We start from the raw sequence: 16,543 nt of genomic DNA on the forward strand, positions 1-16,543 counted from the left end.
TTGACATTCCTGATTGTGAATTATATTGAGTAAAAGTTCCAGAAAAGATGCTAATAACTGATTTGTTTACCTTACCTTATAAAGACAAAGTAGGGCGTAGTTCCGCGTGATGCCGACAGGGGCGCTGTGACGCGACCACCGGCGGTCCATGTGAGTCAGCCGTGAGTCGGTCCAGCCTGTCTGCCCTTGACTTAACCGGTGTGTGCTGTGCTTTTTCCTGCTGTGGTTTAGTGCGGAACAGAGATTGTTATCACTATTTGTGTGTCTCTTTGTGTGCGCTAGAGACATACAGTGAACATTGGCGCATATATATATATATATACACTGTATATACTGTATGTATTGTATAGATTTGAAAGATGTCTGCAAGCTCGCAGTCCGTCAAAACCAAGAAGGACGAGTCTTTTCTAGGCAGACTTGGGGGCACGCTGGTCCGCAGGAAGAAAGCCAAAGAAGGTAAGGATATTTGTGTTATTTTTGTATTTATTTTACATTTTATCGAACAGGAAATACTTTGTTTGCTTGATTACATTTACGTCGTTTCAGTCACGTGGTTAAATAATCGGTTACATTCTTGATGATGATGATGATGCTTCTGCTCGGATGCCTCATCTCTTTTCTAAAATCGACATTACAATAACGTAATCCTAGTAAAATAATGTCCGAGACGTGATAAACACAAATAGAATCAGAGTAACTAACATGGACGCGGAGATGGAGTCCAAAGTAGACATTTTAAAAGGCAATTGTAACTTTGCTATCAAGTTGTCAGCTGTTGTTTACCTTTATCTGTGAGAGTGTGCTTGTGTATGCTAATAAAAGAGACAGCTGCATACTTGAACGCCTCACTGAGCATGGGTGCTTGTATTTGTTGGGTGTCCACCAGTTGCTGTACTGATCCTATAGTATTATGTATGTATTGTACTCTGTACCATAGCTGTCGGTGAGAGTACACTATGTTATAGATTTATACTATCCCCATCCATGGACTTATACAACCTGTATACAACACAGCAGTTTAGGCCAATGTATATATTGTATAAACACTATATATTTGTCTACAGTATACAATACTACAGCATGCTTCTACGCTGTACTGCAGGGGTCTCAAACTCAATTTACTTGGGGGGCCACTGGAGCTAGGGTCTGGGTGAGACTGGGCCACATCAGGTTTTCCAAAAAAAAAAACGCATTTATTAAAAACAGAAAAATATACAAATTTTTAAGTGCTTTGGTTCCAATTTTCTACACTAAAAGCTCTGATAAAACATTCCACTGTTGTCAAATATCTTAATTTTTATTTTTCTGCACAAAATAAGATGAAAAATAAATAAACAAATCAAGAATAAAGAAAATCAATCAATCAGTAATGAATAAATATAATAATATAATAAAACAGCAAATAATAAAAACTTAAGAAACCACATATAGTTGGTGGGTAGACAAATTATTTTTTTCAGATTAAAATGAACAAAGCATTATTAGAGCCCTGTAGACATCACAAAACACGACTATAGTCACATTTATACTCTTTTTATTTACAACATATTGCACAACTGCAGGGTCTCGAGACACATGCTAACTCGCAAACTAGAGAGCTAGCGACCTAAACGGTAGCCTTCAAGTTACTTCCTTTAAACTTAAATAGCCAAAAACTTACCACTTCCACACGGATAGGGAGGATAACTATTAACAGTTATTTAACCTTTAACATGAACATTAATCAAACGTAATAATTTTTTCTGCGTACATGATACCATACAGCATCCATATCAAACTTGCGCGGGCCGTACTAACATTAAACTTTCATATCAAGGCGGGGGCCTCAAACTAGTGTCCTGCGGGCCACATTTTACAACACTACAGTGTGAATCTATGCTTTTGTGCAATACTATAATATGGGCTGACATGTGACACTACTGTAATATGTGCATATACTATACTGTGCACAACACTCCATTTGTTAATAATAATAATACATTTTATTTTTTATAGCGCTTTTCAAAATACTCAAAGACACTTTACAGAAGATTGGAGTTGAATAAAAGCAAGTAAACAGAGTAAAAGATACGTTAAAATACAACATTCATTAATACGCAGTTAAAAGATGAGTAAAAGCAGGGCGGGGCACAGCAGTCAGGTATAAAAAGTTAGACATTAAAAACAGATTTAAAGAGGTGGGTTTTTAGTCGTTTTTTGAAACTGGGAAGGTCAGGGCAAGCACGGAGTGAATGGGGCAAAGAGTTCCAGAGGGTGGGGGCAGCGATGGAGAAGGCTCTGTCCTGTTGTCCTGCTAATGCTAAAGCATACTTGACTAAACAACACTATATGAGCAGATATAATATAAAAGTATGTTTTTCAGTTTGCTGGTGTTGTGGTTGACATTGGGTGTGGTGACTTTATTCTCAAGAGGAAACACCCGAAAAAGATGAGTCGTATCAGGAGATGTTTCATAACTTCATTCTGAAATATCTCACCCCCACCCCATATCACATATTGTTGTTCTGTTCTTGTTTTCGCTTCTTTGTTGAAGTTCTGCATGACACAACAGCTAAAATGTGAAAGGAAGTGTGTTTCTTCTGACAAGATATGTGTTGATTGACATCCAAGGAATTGCAGTGTCACATCCTGACCCTTTTATCTGAAAGTGTTGCACTTTAACATTCATGTTTGGCTAGGATGGAGGCAAGAAGTAGTAAGTAGTATATTTTTCTATCCCAGCTTGCTGTTTTTAATTTATTGTTGCATGTAGTGTTGATTGTCCATTGCTGTGATGTCATCCTCCATGCTGCTTATAGCCACTAGGGGGCATCTTTGCAGGGATTTGCTGTGTTGGATTCATCAACATTATACTTCTGCAAATGTTTCTTTCGGCAGTGACTGCGAGAGAATCATATTCCTTAGTGTTATTGTAAATATACACCGAGAGGGCTGCCCCCCTTCCCCACCGTTGTCGTTGTTTCTGCTTTGACTCACCAGTCCCGTGCTGGTTTAAATAACCAGAGCTATATTTAAGACCTGGTCATTCTCCTCCATATACTGCAGCATTATTTATATCCTCCTTCCATGAGCGGAATCTAGTGATGCAGGCGTCTTAGTATAGTAGCTATTGTAGTTGTATGCTATGTTGTCTTTGCCTCTGATTAGCAAAGTGTTTAAAGCCACAGACCCGTACTAAATAGTGGACCTGCTCTGATGCTGCACTACACTGTAGTGACGCGATGGGGCTATATAGTTGATACTTTTGAATCCTTTTGTTTTTCAAATCATGTTTCTTGTATCTGATTGTGTATTATTTTGCTGTTATTACTGAGTAAGTCATTTTATGGAAGATTTTAGCGGTTTTAAGTACACATCCAGTTTACCTACCTATTTCATTGTACAATGGTATATCAGTTTTTTATTCCTAAAAAAACAAAGCAGTTTTTTAGCAGGAAATAATGTAAATTAATCCCAATGAATCCCTTACAGACACCACAAAATATCAGTTTTATAAACTATAATTATAGTTTTACATGCAGAAAACAATGCAAAATAATCATGAATTCAACTGTCCAAAAAGTGAGGACTGTTCATTCATTCATTCATTTTCTATCGCTTATCCTCACAAGGGTCGCGGGGGGTGCTGGAGCCTATCCTGTCTTCGGGCGAGAGGCGGGGTACACCCTGGACTGGTGGGCAGCCAATCACGGGGCACATATAGACAAACAACCATTCACACTCACATTCATACCTATGGACAATTTGGAGTGGCCAATTAACCTAGCATGTTTTTGGAATGTGGCAGGAAACCGGAGTACCCGGAGAAAACCCACGCATGCACGGGGAGAACATGCAAACTCCACACAGAGATGGCGAGGAATGGAGTGTGGAATTGAACTCAGGTCTCCTAGCTGTGTTATTTTTGTCATATTTTCATTTGGATAATTAAAGGGGACCTATTATACTAATTTTTCGACATTTTTTATTGACTTGTGGACTCCTATAGAGCAGCTACACACAATAACCAGGACACAAAGCTTTCTAGTTCCTCTAGTTCAGAATCTACACCTATTCAGCTGTATTTCTTTGGATTTTGTTCACAACAGTCTGTTGTGGTTGGTCACAATATACAAGTGCATAAAAGGACTTCTGGTTTGTGCCGCTAGCTGAGAACGGTATAGGAGTTGAGAATAAATGTCAGATTTTCTGCCATATGTTTCTCAATAATAAGAGGTTACTTCAAGACCTCCATCAGTGGTAATGGTAATGGTTTTATTTCATTTGAACATGCATCAGATTACAATTGAGTGCATCCCATAATCAGTTCCCAGTTCCACATGTCCAAAAAGAGTAGGAAGAAGCAAAGCTTATTAAATCCTACCCCTCCATTTGGTACTTTTACAATCAGTAACTGTTACATTTGTTCACTTCCTGCTTTCCATAATACAGGTTAAGTTTTTTTTTTTTTTTTTTTTAATAATGCACCTCGTACCGAAGTACAAGGTGATATGAGCATACAATGACTTAATGCGTACCATAGTAACTGTCAATATAGTAAGTAGCTTTAGCATTTTACTGTTTTCTACAGCATCGGTAACATCTAATGTGGCCACTAATTGTGGTGGGAAACGGCTATTAGCAACCCCTCTCCCTGTGTGAAAGCGTTTTTGCTTCATGACTTAATAAACATCGTTAAGACACTGATAAACTGTTACTTACTGCTTGCTCAGTCCACACGACCAAGAAAGGCGTCGGCTAATCCTGCTGTTTACCTGCCCATGTTCACAAAACCGTCCAGTGTGAAATGTTGTTGACAGATTAAAATGCATTTTGTTTGCCGGTTGGGAATCAGGAACTCCGACGGTTGTACCTGATGGTGGTGTCGTTAGGCATGGTAAACAAATGTGGCTTTGCTAGCAAGTAAACAGAGGAAGAGAGCTTGGGGGAGGGCAGAATGCTTATTTGGCTTACAGACAAGCCCATATAAGGAAGTCCGCCCCTCTGTGATGTCACAAAGGGGCAGTTTTACCACACCTTTTGAAACAGAACGTTTTTAGCCATCCCAAACTTCATTCAGGACTCACTTCCAAATGTGCAAACCTCATTATCTGAAACTTTGACATCATTTAACACGAGCATACAACACTTATTGGTCAGAAAAGCGGAAAAAGCATAATAGTTTCCCTTTAACATTCTTCCTGATGGGCTGGTAGAAATCATGGTCCTGCTGCCTTGTAATTAAGGCTTTGGCATTCATTTTTGACTTCAAATGACCAAATATGGCTACTTGTGCTATTAAGGGTTGCTACCGCAGTGGAAAACTGAAGTACAGCAAAATAAAGAGCTCCAGCCTTTGCACTGGATTGAATTAGCGTAATTGCGTTAGCTGTAATACAGTCAGCGCTTGATTGATTGTCTGCTGCAGTGGGACATGTCATTGGCTTCATTTACTGGCAGCTCAATTAGAAAGTCAGCTGTCTCGCTGCTAAAAGATTGAAAAATCTGCTATTGCTTATATGAAGGGGGATGTTATTCCGGGCTTAGGCATCATCATGCATGCCCTTATGTGCAAACACAAGCATTGGCTGTTGTTGTGTTTACCTGATAGTGGTCAGTGCAGTCTGTCCAAGAAGGGGTGTGTTACGTGGCGACACATGCACATACTCACCAGTATGTGCATCTCCAGTAACTGGACCGTTGAGGTGGGGAGGAGGTTTGGTCTGACAGAAATAAACACGCCCCCCACCACCCCCCCACCCTCCATGCCTGTCTCTACAGCCACATATTGACGCACGCACGTTGACGATACAGTGCATATATTTACTGCATAGTGGAATTCATCATCGTCTATTGGGAGTTTGTAGTGGTGCCATGGCGGGGCTGCTTTGTGGAACCAAAAGGAAGAAAGCAGGTAGATTTTTTTCTTGCATGGGAACATGTGGCGCTAGTTGATATGCAGGGAATTATGAGTGTAAATTTAAGTGTCAAGCTTTCTGCAAATAGCCTGGACATTTTTTGTTGTTGTTTTGCTGCACCGTTTGAGCTCCTTTACCCAGATTGTACTTGACACATAAGTGGACAAAGCTAGACGTAATGCAGTCAAATGGGCCAGGAGGGAGGAAGCAGAGCAATTAGGATGAAAATTACCAAGCCAAATCTTGATCCATGACGAGATTCCTGGGAATGTTCAGAACACGCCTTCCCCTTCAGCAAAAGTACTTTATAGCTTTGAAGTTGGGATTTTATATAAAATATAAGTAACTTGTAAATGTATTTTTGCCTCATTTGGATGCATAACCCTTATATTTAGGACATAGGCCTATAATAAATGTATATATTGACGCTGAGGATTGCTGTCCTAGAAATAGAGCATCCCAATCTTTATCCATTAAAGGAAAAAAGCCATTTTCAGAGTGGATCCTCTCAGACCTTGATATTGATTTAGTTCCACCCATTTTTTTTTTTTTTTTGCATTGCATTAGTTGCACTCCACCATTTTTTAAAAACTAAATCCATGCACGACTGGCCATATTTTGAAGGTTGTATACAGCCAAACAGGAAATGAGAAGAGATAAAACTGATGACAGGCCGTGCACCAGTTTTCCAAATTCTTTTCCAAAAAATACTGGGCTGTGTTTCACACTTGTACTACAATACACAGTGTAGGCTTATTTGTTACTATAGCACAAAATATAAAAGTATACTACTACTAATATTGGTTAAAGTAGCTCAAATCACTATTTTGAGGTTTCAAATGTCCAAAACAACACAGAGACAAAGAGACAAACTAATAAAAAGTGAAAATAGGTTCTCTAGCCGTGACTTTGTGTGGCAACTGTGCACTAATGTGTGTTTTTGTTGTGCGACTAGTGAGTGACCTCCACGAGGAAGGCAAGAATGCCATCAACGCTCCAATGCTTCCCTCTGGGACAGACATCCATCCTGAGGACACGCTGCTGGGTATGGTGTACACACATGTACTACGACTATGACCGAGAGGGTTCTAAGTACAGGAGAGTAGACGCCTGAAATTGTAGATTTGTGGTGACAAAGGAGATGAACATGGATGGAAGACTAGCCGATTCACGAGGAGGTAAAAGTGAAAGTGAAGGAGCAGGAAATGAAAAGTATGCTTCCATCAATTGCTGTTGACATTTTTACGGCTGCCAGGTTGAAAAAAAACACTTTCCCATCTTCACCAGAGGAGAACGCAGAGAGGATCATGCTGGACCCGACGTCGAGGGACAACCCCAAACTGAAAGATCTGCTCAAGGTTTTACTGAAACGCTGTTTTTATTAATTTAAGGAATAATGAATAATGAGGTTGGCTTTGTCGTATGCAAATGTGTTTAGGTTCTGATTGATTGGATCAACAGTGAGCTGGAGGAGGACAGGATCATTGTGAAAGACTTGGAGGAGGACTGCTATGACGGACAAGTTCTGCAGAAGTTATTTGGTGAGAAACAACACAATCAATTTATTATTTATTGATTTTCATGATTCCATGACATTTGCAAACTTCTGTTGCTGATAGAGAAGTTGTCAGGCAAGAAGCTGAACGTGGCCGAGGTGACCCAATCTGAGATTGGCCAGAAGCAGAAGCTCCAGACGGTGCTGGAGGCGGTTAACCAAATGCTGCGCCCTCACGGCTGGTCCATCGAGTGGAGCGTGGACTGTGAGTTTCGCCCTCACGGACTGACATCACCTACTTAGACGCCAGTACGCAATACATGGGAAACCATGGAAACGGGAATAATCTGTTCAACTATTGCCATCGTGAAACTGGCACGTAAATGTAAAAAGAAGTTAAACCCCGTAATACCAGCAATAGGAAACTATGGGGTTTTGGGATTTTGGTCACCATTCACAATTGTTATGTGAAACATAACAACATATTTTTAGCCATTTTCTGTGTGTTCTAACTAAAGAAAACAAGTTAGTATGATGTCACTAACAATGCACGTCATTGGGACCTAGCTATTTTGGTAGCTACATTGATATTTTTATATTAGCAGCTAACACGAAAGACTATATTAATCTGGCAAAGTAACTCACCGCAGAAGAGCGTATACCTAGTTCTTAATTTTGCTAGAAGACTCGACAAGATGCTCGTTTGTGGTCAGCATTTGTGACCTGAGGACTGGAGCACACGTCTTGTGCTGGAAGACACAGCCAACCCAGTGTTGTCGCTGTTTCTATTGTACTGTTGCCTGGGCTAAAGCAACGCATCTAGGAAAGTTATTTTGTTATCGGCAAAATACGGGAAGATACTGTAAGTATTATATGTTATCATCTATGTACCTGTTCATGTATGTATATAATGCATGTATATAAAACGATAAAACTTTGTTTTTTTAGAGGGTTTTGTAGTTGAAATAAGTAGGTCCCAATGACGTGCATTTTTAGCTAGCTCATTTTCTCTTGTTAGACTGCACAGAAAAGAGCAGGAAATATGTGTTCATGTTTCACATAAGGATTTTGGATGATGGAAAAACATTTTGAAAAATTCAGTTTTCCTTTGACGTTGACAAGTACGGTGCCATGCTCAAAGGTATTGGGGCAGTGCTGGAGTCATAAGGCCGCATGATTGTCATTCCTCTGCTGCACATCTGTTTGCTTGTGCTATCATGCGTATATATGATATGTACGCTATGGTACTGTATACACCAGTCGCTCTCTCACAGTGTGTCTCTCTGTGCTGCCTGCTGCTCGGCCCCTCCCCCTCATACACACTGGAATACATATATCAGTCTATACACACACACACATATATATATATATATATATATATATATATATATATATATATATATATATATACACACACACATATATATATATATATATAATATAAGACCACACTTTGGTGCCTTGCTTTCAAGGAGAACATTTTAGTTTTCACACACGTTTTAGAGATCGTATTGCAGCGCTTTAACGTTGTATATACTGAATGTCTGTGAGATAAAAATACATACAACTGTTAATTCCCTTGTCCATGGTTAGTATTTGGTTCGAACAGAGCCAAATAATAACCTATAAGAATTTACATTATTTCTATTATATAGTATATGTGTATATATAAATATATATATATATATATATATATATATATATATATATATATATATATATATATATATATATACACATATATACATATCAGAGGGTAACCACATTTAGGTTTTACTGCATTCGTTAAAAATATATATATTATATTATATATATTATTATATATTTATATTTTATACATATATATAATTTATATATAATATATATTCTACATATTATTATATATATTATATATATATATCAGAGGGTAACCACATTTAGGTTTTACTGCATTCGTTAAAAAAAATATATACTATATTATATATATTATTATATATTTATATTATATATATATAATTTATATATAATATATATTCTACATATTATTATATATTATATAGATATATATCAGAGGGTAACCACATTTAGGTTTATATATATATATTTATATTATATATATATATATTTTAACAAATGCAGTAAAACCTAAATGTGGTTACCTTCTGATACCTTCTATATATATATATATAATTATTATAGGTTATTATTTAGCTATATATATACTATATATATATATACATAAGCATTTTTCAGGATCGTAAAAACACACAAACAGTTTGTGTTGGCTGGGAATTGAACTCTGCTCAACTGCTTGGAAGGCAGCTACGCTAACCACTATGCTACCAACACTGTGTGTGACTGGAATTTTTATAGGAGGGGAAGGTTACATGCATGAGTCCACATCTGTTTTGGATTTCTTCCCAGGCATGGACGCATGGACAATCCAATGCAAAAGTTCTATTCAATAAACAATCTTTTATTTTGGGTTGTACTTTTGGTCACTACCCAAAGTGGGACAAGCACTGTCATCAGGGAGAAAATAGAAGGAGAGGAGAGATCAGGATGGCTCCTGGATGCCTCCCTGTTGGAGAGACCATGTCTCTCAACTGGCCTTGGAACATTGTAGTTTGCTTTGTTTTTCATTGTTTTTGACATTGCAACCTGCAAGTATGGATTTACTAAGTGGGCTGTTGTTATGTGCAGCCATCCACTCCAAGAATCTGGTGGCCATCATCTACCTGCTGGTGGCGCTGGCCATGCACTTCCAGGCAGCCATCCGACTGCCTGAGCACGTCTCTGTCAAGGTGGTGGTGGTGAAGGTGAGGTGCCTCCTTACGTGCGACCCAGAAACACAATCGTCACTGTCATTCTCTCCTCCTGCTGCCTGAGAAGAAGCGAGAGGGCATCCTGCAGACCGCTCTGCTTAACAAGGAGCTGACCAGCACCACAGAGTGAGACCTCCTTTCATCTACTCTTTAATATTTGCTTCATGTTGATGCATAATATCCATTCAATTGAATCGTTCTTCATTGTTTCTCAGAATGATGATGGGAAGGTTTGGTGAGTATTCATCTTGTATTCGCATCGTATTTGTGGTTTGCATTTGTGATTTGGAGCGGCACGGGGGTCGAGTGGTTAGTGCGCAGACCCCACAGCTAGGAGACTAGGGTTCAAATCCACCCTCGGTCATCTCTGTGTGGAGTTTGCATGTTCTCTGCGTGCATGCGTGGGTTTTCTCCGGGTACTCCGGTTTCCTCCCACTTTCCAAAAAGGTTAATTGGCCACTCCAAATTGTCCATAGGTATGAATGTGAGTGTGATTGGTTGTTTGTCTATATGTGCCCTGTGATTGGCTTCTCGCCTGAAGACAGCTGGGATAGGCTCCAGCACCCCCGCAACCCTTGTGAGGAAAAGCGGTAAAAAATGAATGAATTTGTGATTTGTGTATACTTAGTTTTTTTCTTTTCTCTGCATTCTAAAGATATAAAAACAGCTAAAAGGAGATAGCTCACCTAATAAGCCTGCTATTTAAACACCTGTAAAAACTATTACATGACTTTAGTGTTTTATATACATGCTGTGACCATGTATACAATCATAATAACATGTAATACACTGCTCAATGGACTAGACTAGATTTGGGGAAAAGGAGAGGAGGAACGGGGATTGAACCACCAACTTCCTGCGCCACGGACCCACTGACAGGAAATAGTGTTTTTTTCCTCTTGTTCCAACAGAAAGAGATGCTTTTGATACGCTGCTGGATCACGCGCCCGACAAGCTCAATGTGGTGAAAACGGTGAGAAGCATCATCATCATCATCATCATCATCATCATCACTTAGGTTGTTACTACTGCCTGTAGATTTAAATATTCTAACTGTTCATGTAGTCCCTCATCACCTTTGTCAACAAGCACCTGAACAAGTTGAACCTGGAAGTCACTGAGCTGGAATCTCAGGTATTCATCCCCACACGTGTAGTACTGGCCACTGGAATCATCATCATAACTCTATCTTTTCTAATGTCTTCAGTTTGCTGATGGAGTTTACCTCATCTTGTTGATGGGCCTGCTGGAGGACTACTTTGTACCACTTTACAACTTCTTCCTCACCCCAGAGAGCTTTGAGCAGAAGGTTCAACTAGCATTATAAATATCAATAGGGGATATATCAGCTGTTATTGTCCATACATGTATGCTTTATTTCTGTCTTTACTCAGGTACACAACGTAGCGTTCGCCTTTGAGCTGATGCAGGATGGCGGACTGAAAAAACCCAAAGCCAGACCAGAAGGTAAAAACTGTCACAATAATGCTTTATTATTTCATTGTATTATTACATTATACTATACGTTTACTACATTATACTTCACCGTGTTCTCACAGGAGGATGGAGGATTCATATGTTTGTCACATGTATGTGACAATATATACAATATATACATGTGTGTGTGTAAAAAAACACAAAGAAAAAGATGAAGTGGATATTCTTATATTTATTAGTATTTAGAAGAAACGTACATTGACCTTAAATTACGTGATTTCTTTGAACGCAACTCCTCTTTGCTCATCATAACACGGTTTAAAATGTGATTGAAATGTTCTGCTGCTAGACTAGTGTTAGACTAATACATTTTTATCTTTTAGCTTGACTGTCGGTTCACTAAATACATGCAGACATCGTTGCTAATGGTGATTAATTCATTTTAAAACTGTGATTAATTAGACTTTAAAATTTAATCATTTGACTAATCTCTAAAAAAAGATACAATTGGTGGAAATATCAGGACTCGTCTTGATTATTTCTATTATGATTTATTATTCCTCGAACATTGCAACTTTTCTGCTTTCATAACTTTGACTTTATTTGACGTAATTGCCTTTTTTTCTCTTAAAATTGCCACCTTTTTGCTGGCAAAGTATGATTATTATGACTGTATGAATTGTAGCATTGGGACTTGCAATTTTTGTGCTAATTTTCTGGTCACATGACAATGTTATTTTTGTAGCTTTGGGAATATTTTTCTCCTTATTTTACTTTCCTGTATTTTTTGTTGTTGTTTCTTTCATTTCTTTTGAAAGAAAAACTGTAAGTAAAAACATATTCAGTATATTCTGTTGCTGTAACACCATTTTTCTAACAAATAGAAGAGAGACTAATAAGCAATAGATGATGTGAAGGCCGTAAAGTATAGTTGTTATGTCAGAGAATGTCCACTAGAGGGCAATGTTGTGTTTCACCTGAAACTCCACGCCTTGCTTAATGTTTCATTGAATGAAACGGCAGCCTGCCGCGTGTCACACATAAATACACATTAATATCATATTCTACTTTTAAAGAGCAGTACTAGGATTAAGAAGCAATCCAATTTTAGTGACTGATCACCCACTTAAGCTGTAATCAACATTTGATGCTATTAAGGTCATTTAATGTGTGCTTGCAGTAGAAAGTTGAAAGGATGCGTTTGTTTTATGGAGTTAATGTCAGCATCAAGTCACTATGATCCATGTAGTGTAAAAATAACAATGAAACTCAGATTGTTATGTTTCATTCTCAGTATACCTCTTTGGAAACGTCTCATTTTGTGTGCTAAGCTATTGTTTAACCTTGAGTTCCAGTGATATTCCTTTGTAATGTTATTCGGCAAAACTATTTATCTCCTGACAAGCAGCAAGACCTACTTTTGCAGAAAGAAATTACAATATGCAAATAAGGAATGCATCTTATGATAATTACCAGTGAATTCTTATTTTGACCCATTTTGAGCTGCGTGTGAAGAAAAGGAGTGCTGGACATGCTATAATTACTTAAGTTGGATTTATTTCTTTTAAAAAAGAATTAATAAATATATCTTAAAAAATAAAAATAATGTTTTTTCATTATCCTTTTGAGATATTATTTCTCACTTTTATTTCATTAATTAAAGAATTTCTTATTAGCTGTTAATTTAATGTATCAATATTATTGTTTCCTGTGCATTTAATTACTGTTTAATGTAAATATGAATTATTTTTAAAATAGCAAACATTATCTTCCTGTGAAATGCTGGAAACAAAACAAAAAAAACGACAGAAAAGATATAGGATTTTTTGTTGTTGACAGAGATTGATTATGTTTTCAAGCAAGAAGAAAGCTTTTTTGGTGTTTACATCATCACATCCAATCATATTGAAAAACTAATTACATATTGAGATTGCCATTGTCAGGGCCTTTAATTTGACATGTAACATGATGTGGTTTGTTTCATCTTTTTATTAACCCTTTTTACTCGAACCATATGAAGGAAAAATGTATTTTGTCTGGGACAATTTCTGTGAGAAACTGAAACTTTTACCCGTAAAATGCTGGAAACAAAACAAAAAAACGACAGAAAAGATTTTTTGTTGTTGTCAGAGATTGATAATGTTTTCAAGCAAGAAAAAAGCTTATATGGTGTTTACATCATCACATCCAATCATTAGTTAAATAATTTCTTATTAGCTATTAATTTAATGTATCAATATTATTGTTTCCTGTGCATTTAATTACTGTTTAATGTAAATGTGAATTATTTTTAAAATAGCAAGCATTATCTTCCTGGAACAATTCAGTTGAATTAACTTCTTATTTTGGTGTTTTGTCCTCAGACGTAGTCAACCTGAACCTGAAGTCCACCCTGAGAGTCCTCTACAACCTTTTCACCAACTACAAGAACTCCGAGTGACAACTTTTCAATCCAATCTGTAAGACGTGTCTTCGATGGCGTCCAAACGGGACTCTCAAGTCCTTTTATTGTGCAACTTCACAGGACGGGGCCTTGGAAGGATCCTCGTAATGTAATGAAGCCTCCGTTGGAGCTCTATTTATTTGAACTTAAGCTCAGCCTGCCTCCGAGTTGCGCAGTGAAGCATTGAAATGTGCAACCATGACTGAAAATGTTCACCAACGTGATGTGGAGTCCACCTTCTTATTGAAAATGTTGCACAGTGTTAAGCAGGAATATTAAATGAACGTTTGGACATCTTCTTCAACATTTAGTTTGTCCATCCATCCATTTTCTACCGCTTATCCTCACTAAGGTGGCGTCGGTGCTGGAGCCTATCCCAGCTGTCTTCGGGCAAGAAGCCAATCACCGGGCACATATAGACAAACAACCATTCACACTCACATTCATACCTATGGACAATTTGGAGTGGCCAATTAACCTAGCATGTTTTTGGAATGTGGGAGGAAACCGGAGTACCCGGAGAAAACCCACGCATGCACGGGGAGAACATGCAAACTCCACACAGAGATGGCCGAGGGTGGAATTGAACCCTGGTCTCCTAGCTGTGAGATCTGTGCGCTAACCACTCGACCGCCGTGCCATGCTTACTTTTGATAAAAAATATTTTTTTAAAATATCGATATATCGCCTAACCCTAAGGCACGGTTTAATGATACACAGACTGGCCTGCAGCACATGCCCATATAAGGAAGTCCGGCACAGTGACATCACAGAGAGCCAGTGTTAGAAAAAGCTCTCTAAAACTGAGCGTTCGGAGAAAACCCACGCATGCACGGGAAGAACATGCAAACTTCACACAGAGATGCCCGAGCGGAAATTCCAACCCAGGTCTTCCCGACCTCCTGACTCTTGACACATAAAAAGCTCTATAAGTCAGGTTTAAAAAACAAAGGTTTAAAAAAAAAACAGTGGCAGCTGCGGCTGTAGGTGACCTCTTTGCATTTCAGGTCAATAAACCTGAGCGTTTCCTGATAAACACATCTCGGAAAATGTGCTATTGATTCCAACATGACATCTAAACGGCCGTGAGGTGTGTTTAGTGTCTTTGGGTGACGTCCGGCGTTTAGTCATGATGTCTGTGACGCATCCTTCCTAAGTGCAAGCGTTGCCCCCGCCCCTCCCCTAAGTGGGCTCCTGCCGTCAGAGACGGTGGCTATCGACTGACCTTTCAGACAAGTCCCAGGAGGAGGCCCGGACCCCCGCCCCCCCTCCCCCTTTTCTGTGTGAATTATTGAGTCAAAGCAAGAAATAACCGCTGTGAATCAAAAGCGTATTTGGAATTGTGGGGTTTATTTTAGACCTTGGTTGCTATGGTAACCTTCCACAGCACCTCTCTAAATTACCCCTTCATCTAACAGTCAGGTGGTCCCTTCCCCGTCTTGTCTTGTTTCCTTCTTTAAAGTCTGTTTTTGGTAGACTCCACAGAGGGAAGACACAAATCCACTGGGTCCAGCTTTGAGTGGTCCGGGACCACCGAGTGTCACGTTTCTCCAGTGGAACGGGTCATGCAGGATGATGGACTCCTTTGTTGCTGTAGCGTTATTGCAGGATCACAAATTGCAATCCATTTATTGGTTATGTTTTCAATTTGCTTCAACCAAAAATATGATATTTTTTATGTATTATTTTTTGGTTGTCGCTTGTTCCTTTTATAAATAATTAATATGTCATTTTGAATTGATATTCATAATTTCTTAATTTGTCTTTATTATGTTTTGGTATTTTACGTCAAGTAAAATGAATTGCAGTCATTGATTTATTATAAATTATAATTAGTTGTGTATTCATGCGTCACAGTCTTAATTGTGTACATTTACAGTATTACTCTGTATTTCTTCACACCAACTAAACTATATTCAGTATTATGTCTTAATTGTACATATTTAATGTATATTTTGAAATCAATATTAGTGATATTATTTGCAATATACTGTATATATATAGTATAATATAATGTGGTTATATACTCAAGTATACAATATAATTATTTTTTATAAATAAAACAATATATTATATGTGCTATTATATTCATATTTAATATTATTTATTGATTTCTGTATTGTTACATTGAAAGTATTTTTTATGTTACCAAAAATGACAGTCATTGATTCATTATTTGTTACAATATCCACGTATTTATTATTTATTATGTCCTATTAATAATTATATTATGTATTTATTATTTATATTTATTACACTTTTTTCCAATTTTTCCTTAATGTATTTTTTAACCTCCATTCCTTCATTATACTCATCATAAGTTCATTTATTAATTGTACCTTTCATGTGCTGTATTATTTCTTAATTTTGCTATTTTATTTATTTTTATTCATGTTCAGAAAATATTCATTTTTTACATGAATTTTAATGTAAGATAATATTAATAAATTGTATTTTTTCTCTATAT

At 37.7% G+C, this 16,543-nt stretch overlaps 1 protein-coding gene across 2 annotated transcripts; it reads left to right on the plus strand.

The window, feature by feature from the left end:
• Positions 1-150: 150 nt before the first annotated feature.
• On the plus strand, positions 151-15,880 carry parvb (parvin, beta). 2 transcript variants are annotated; one of them, XM_058075826.2, is made up of 14 exons: positions 151-198; positions 351-456; positions 6,853-6,942; positions 7,185-7,255; positions 7,336-7,438; positions 7,517-7,657; positions 10,075-10,190; positions 10,264-10,322; positions 10,412-10,431; positions 11,108-11,169; positions 11,262-11,330; positions 11,404-11,505; positions 11,591-11,663; positions 13,997-15,880. In XM_058075826.2, the coding sequence occupies exons 2-14, from the start codon at positions 360-362 to the stop codon at positions 14,071-14,073; spliced, it is 1,080 nt and encodes a 359-aa protein (XP_057931809.2). In that variant the 5' UTR covers positions 151-198; positions 351-359; the 3' UTR covers positions 14,074-15,880. The 2 variants fall into 2 exon arrangements, with proteins under 2 accessions (XP_057931809.2, XP_057931811.2); XM_058075828.2 differs by lacking the exons at positions 151-198; positions 351-456 and adding an exon at positions 5,741-5,893.
• Positions 15,881-16,543: the final 663 nt, after the last annotated feature.

This window comes from Doryrhamphus excisus, linkage group LG1, assembly GCF_037039965.1.
Source record: "Doryrhamphus excisus strain RoL-2023G ecotype Guam linkage group LG1, RoL_Dexc_Guam_v1.1, whole genome shotgun sequence".
Classification (NCBI taxonomy): Eukaryota; Metazoa; Chordata; class Actinopteri; order Syngnathiformes; family Syngnathidae; genus Doryrhamphus; species Doryrhamphus excisus.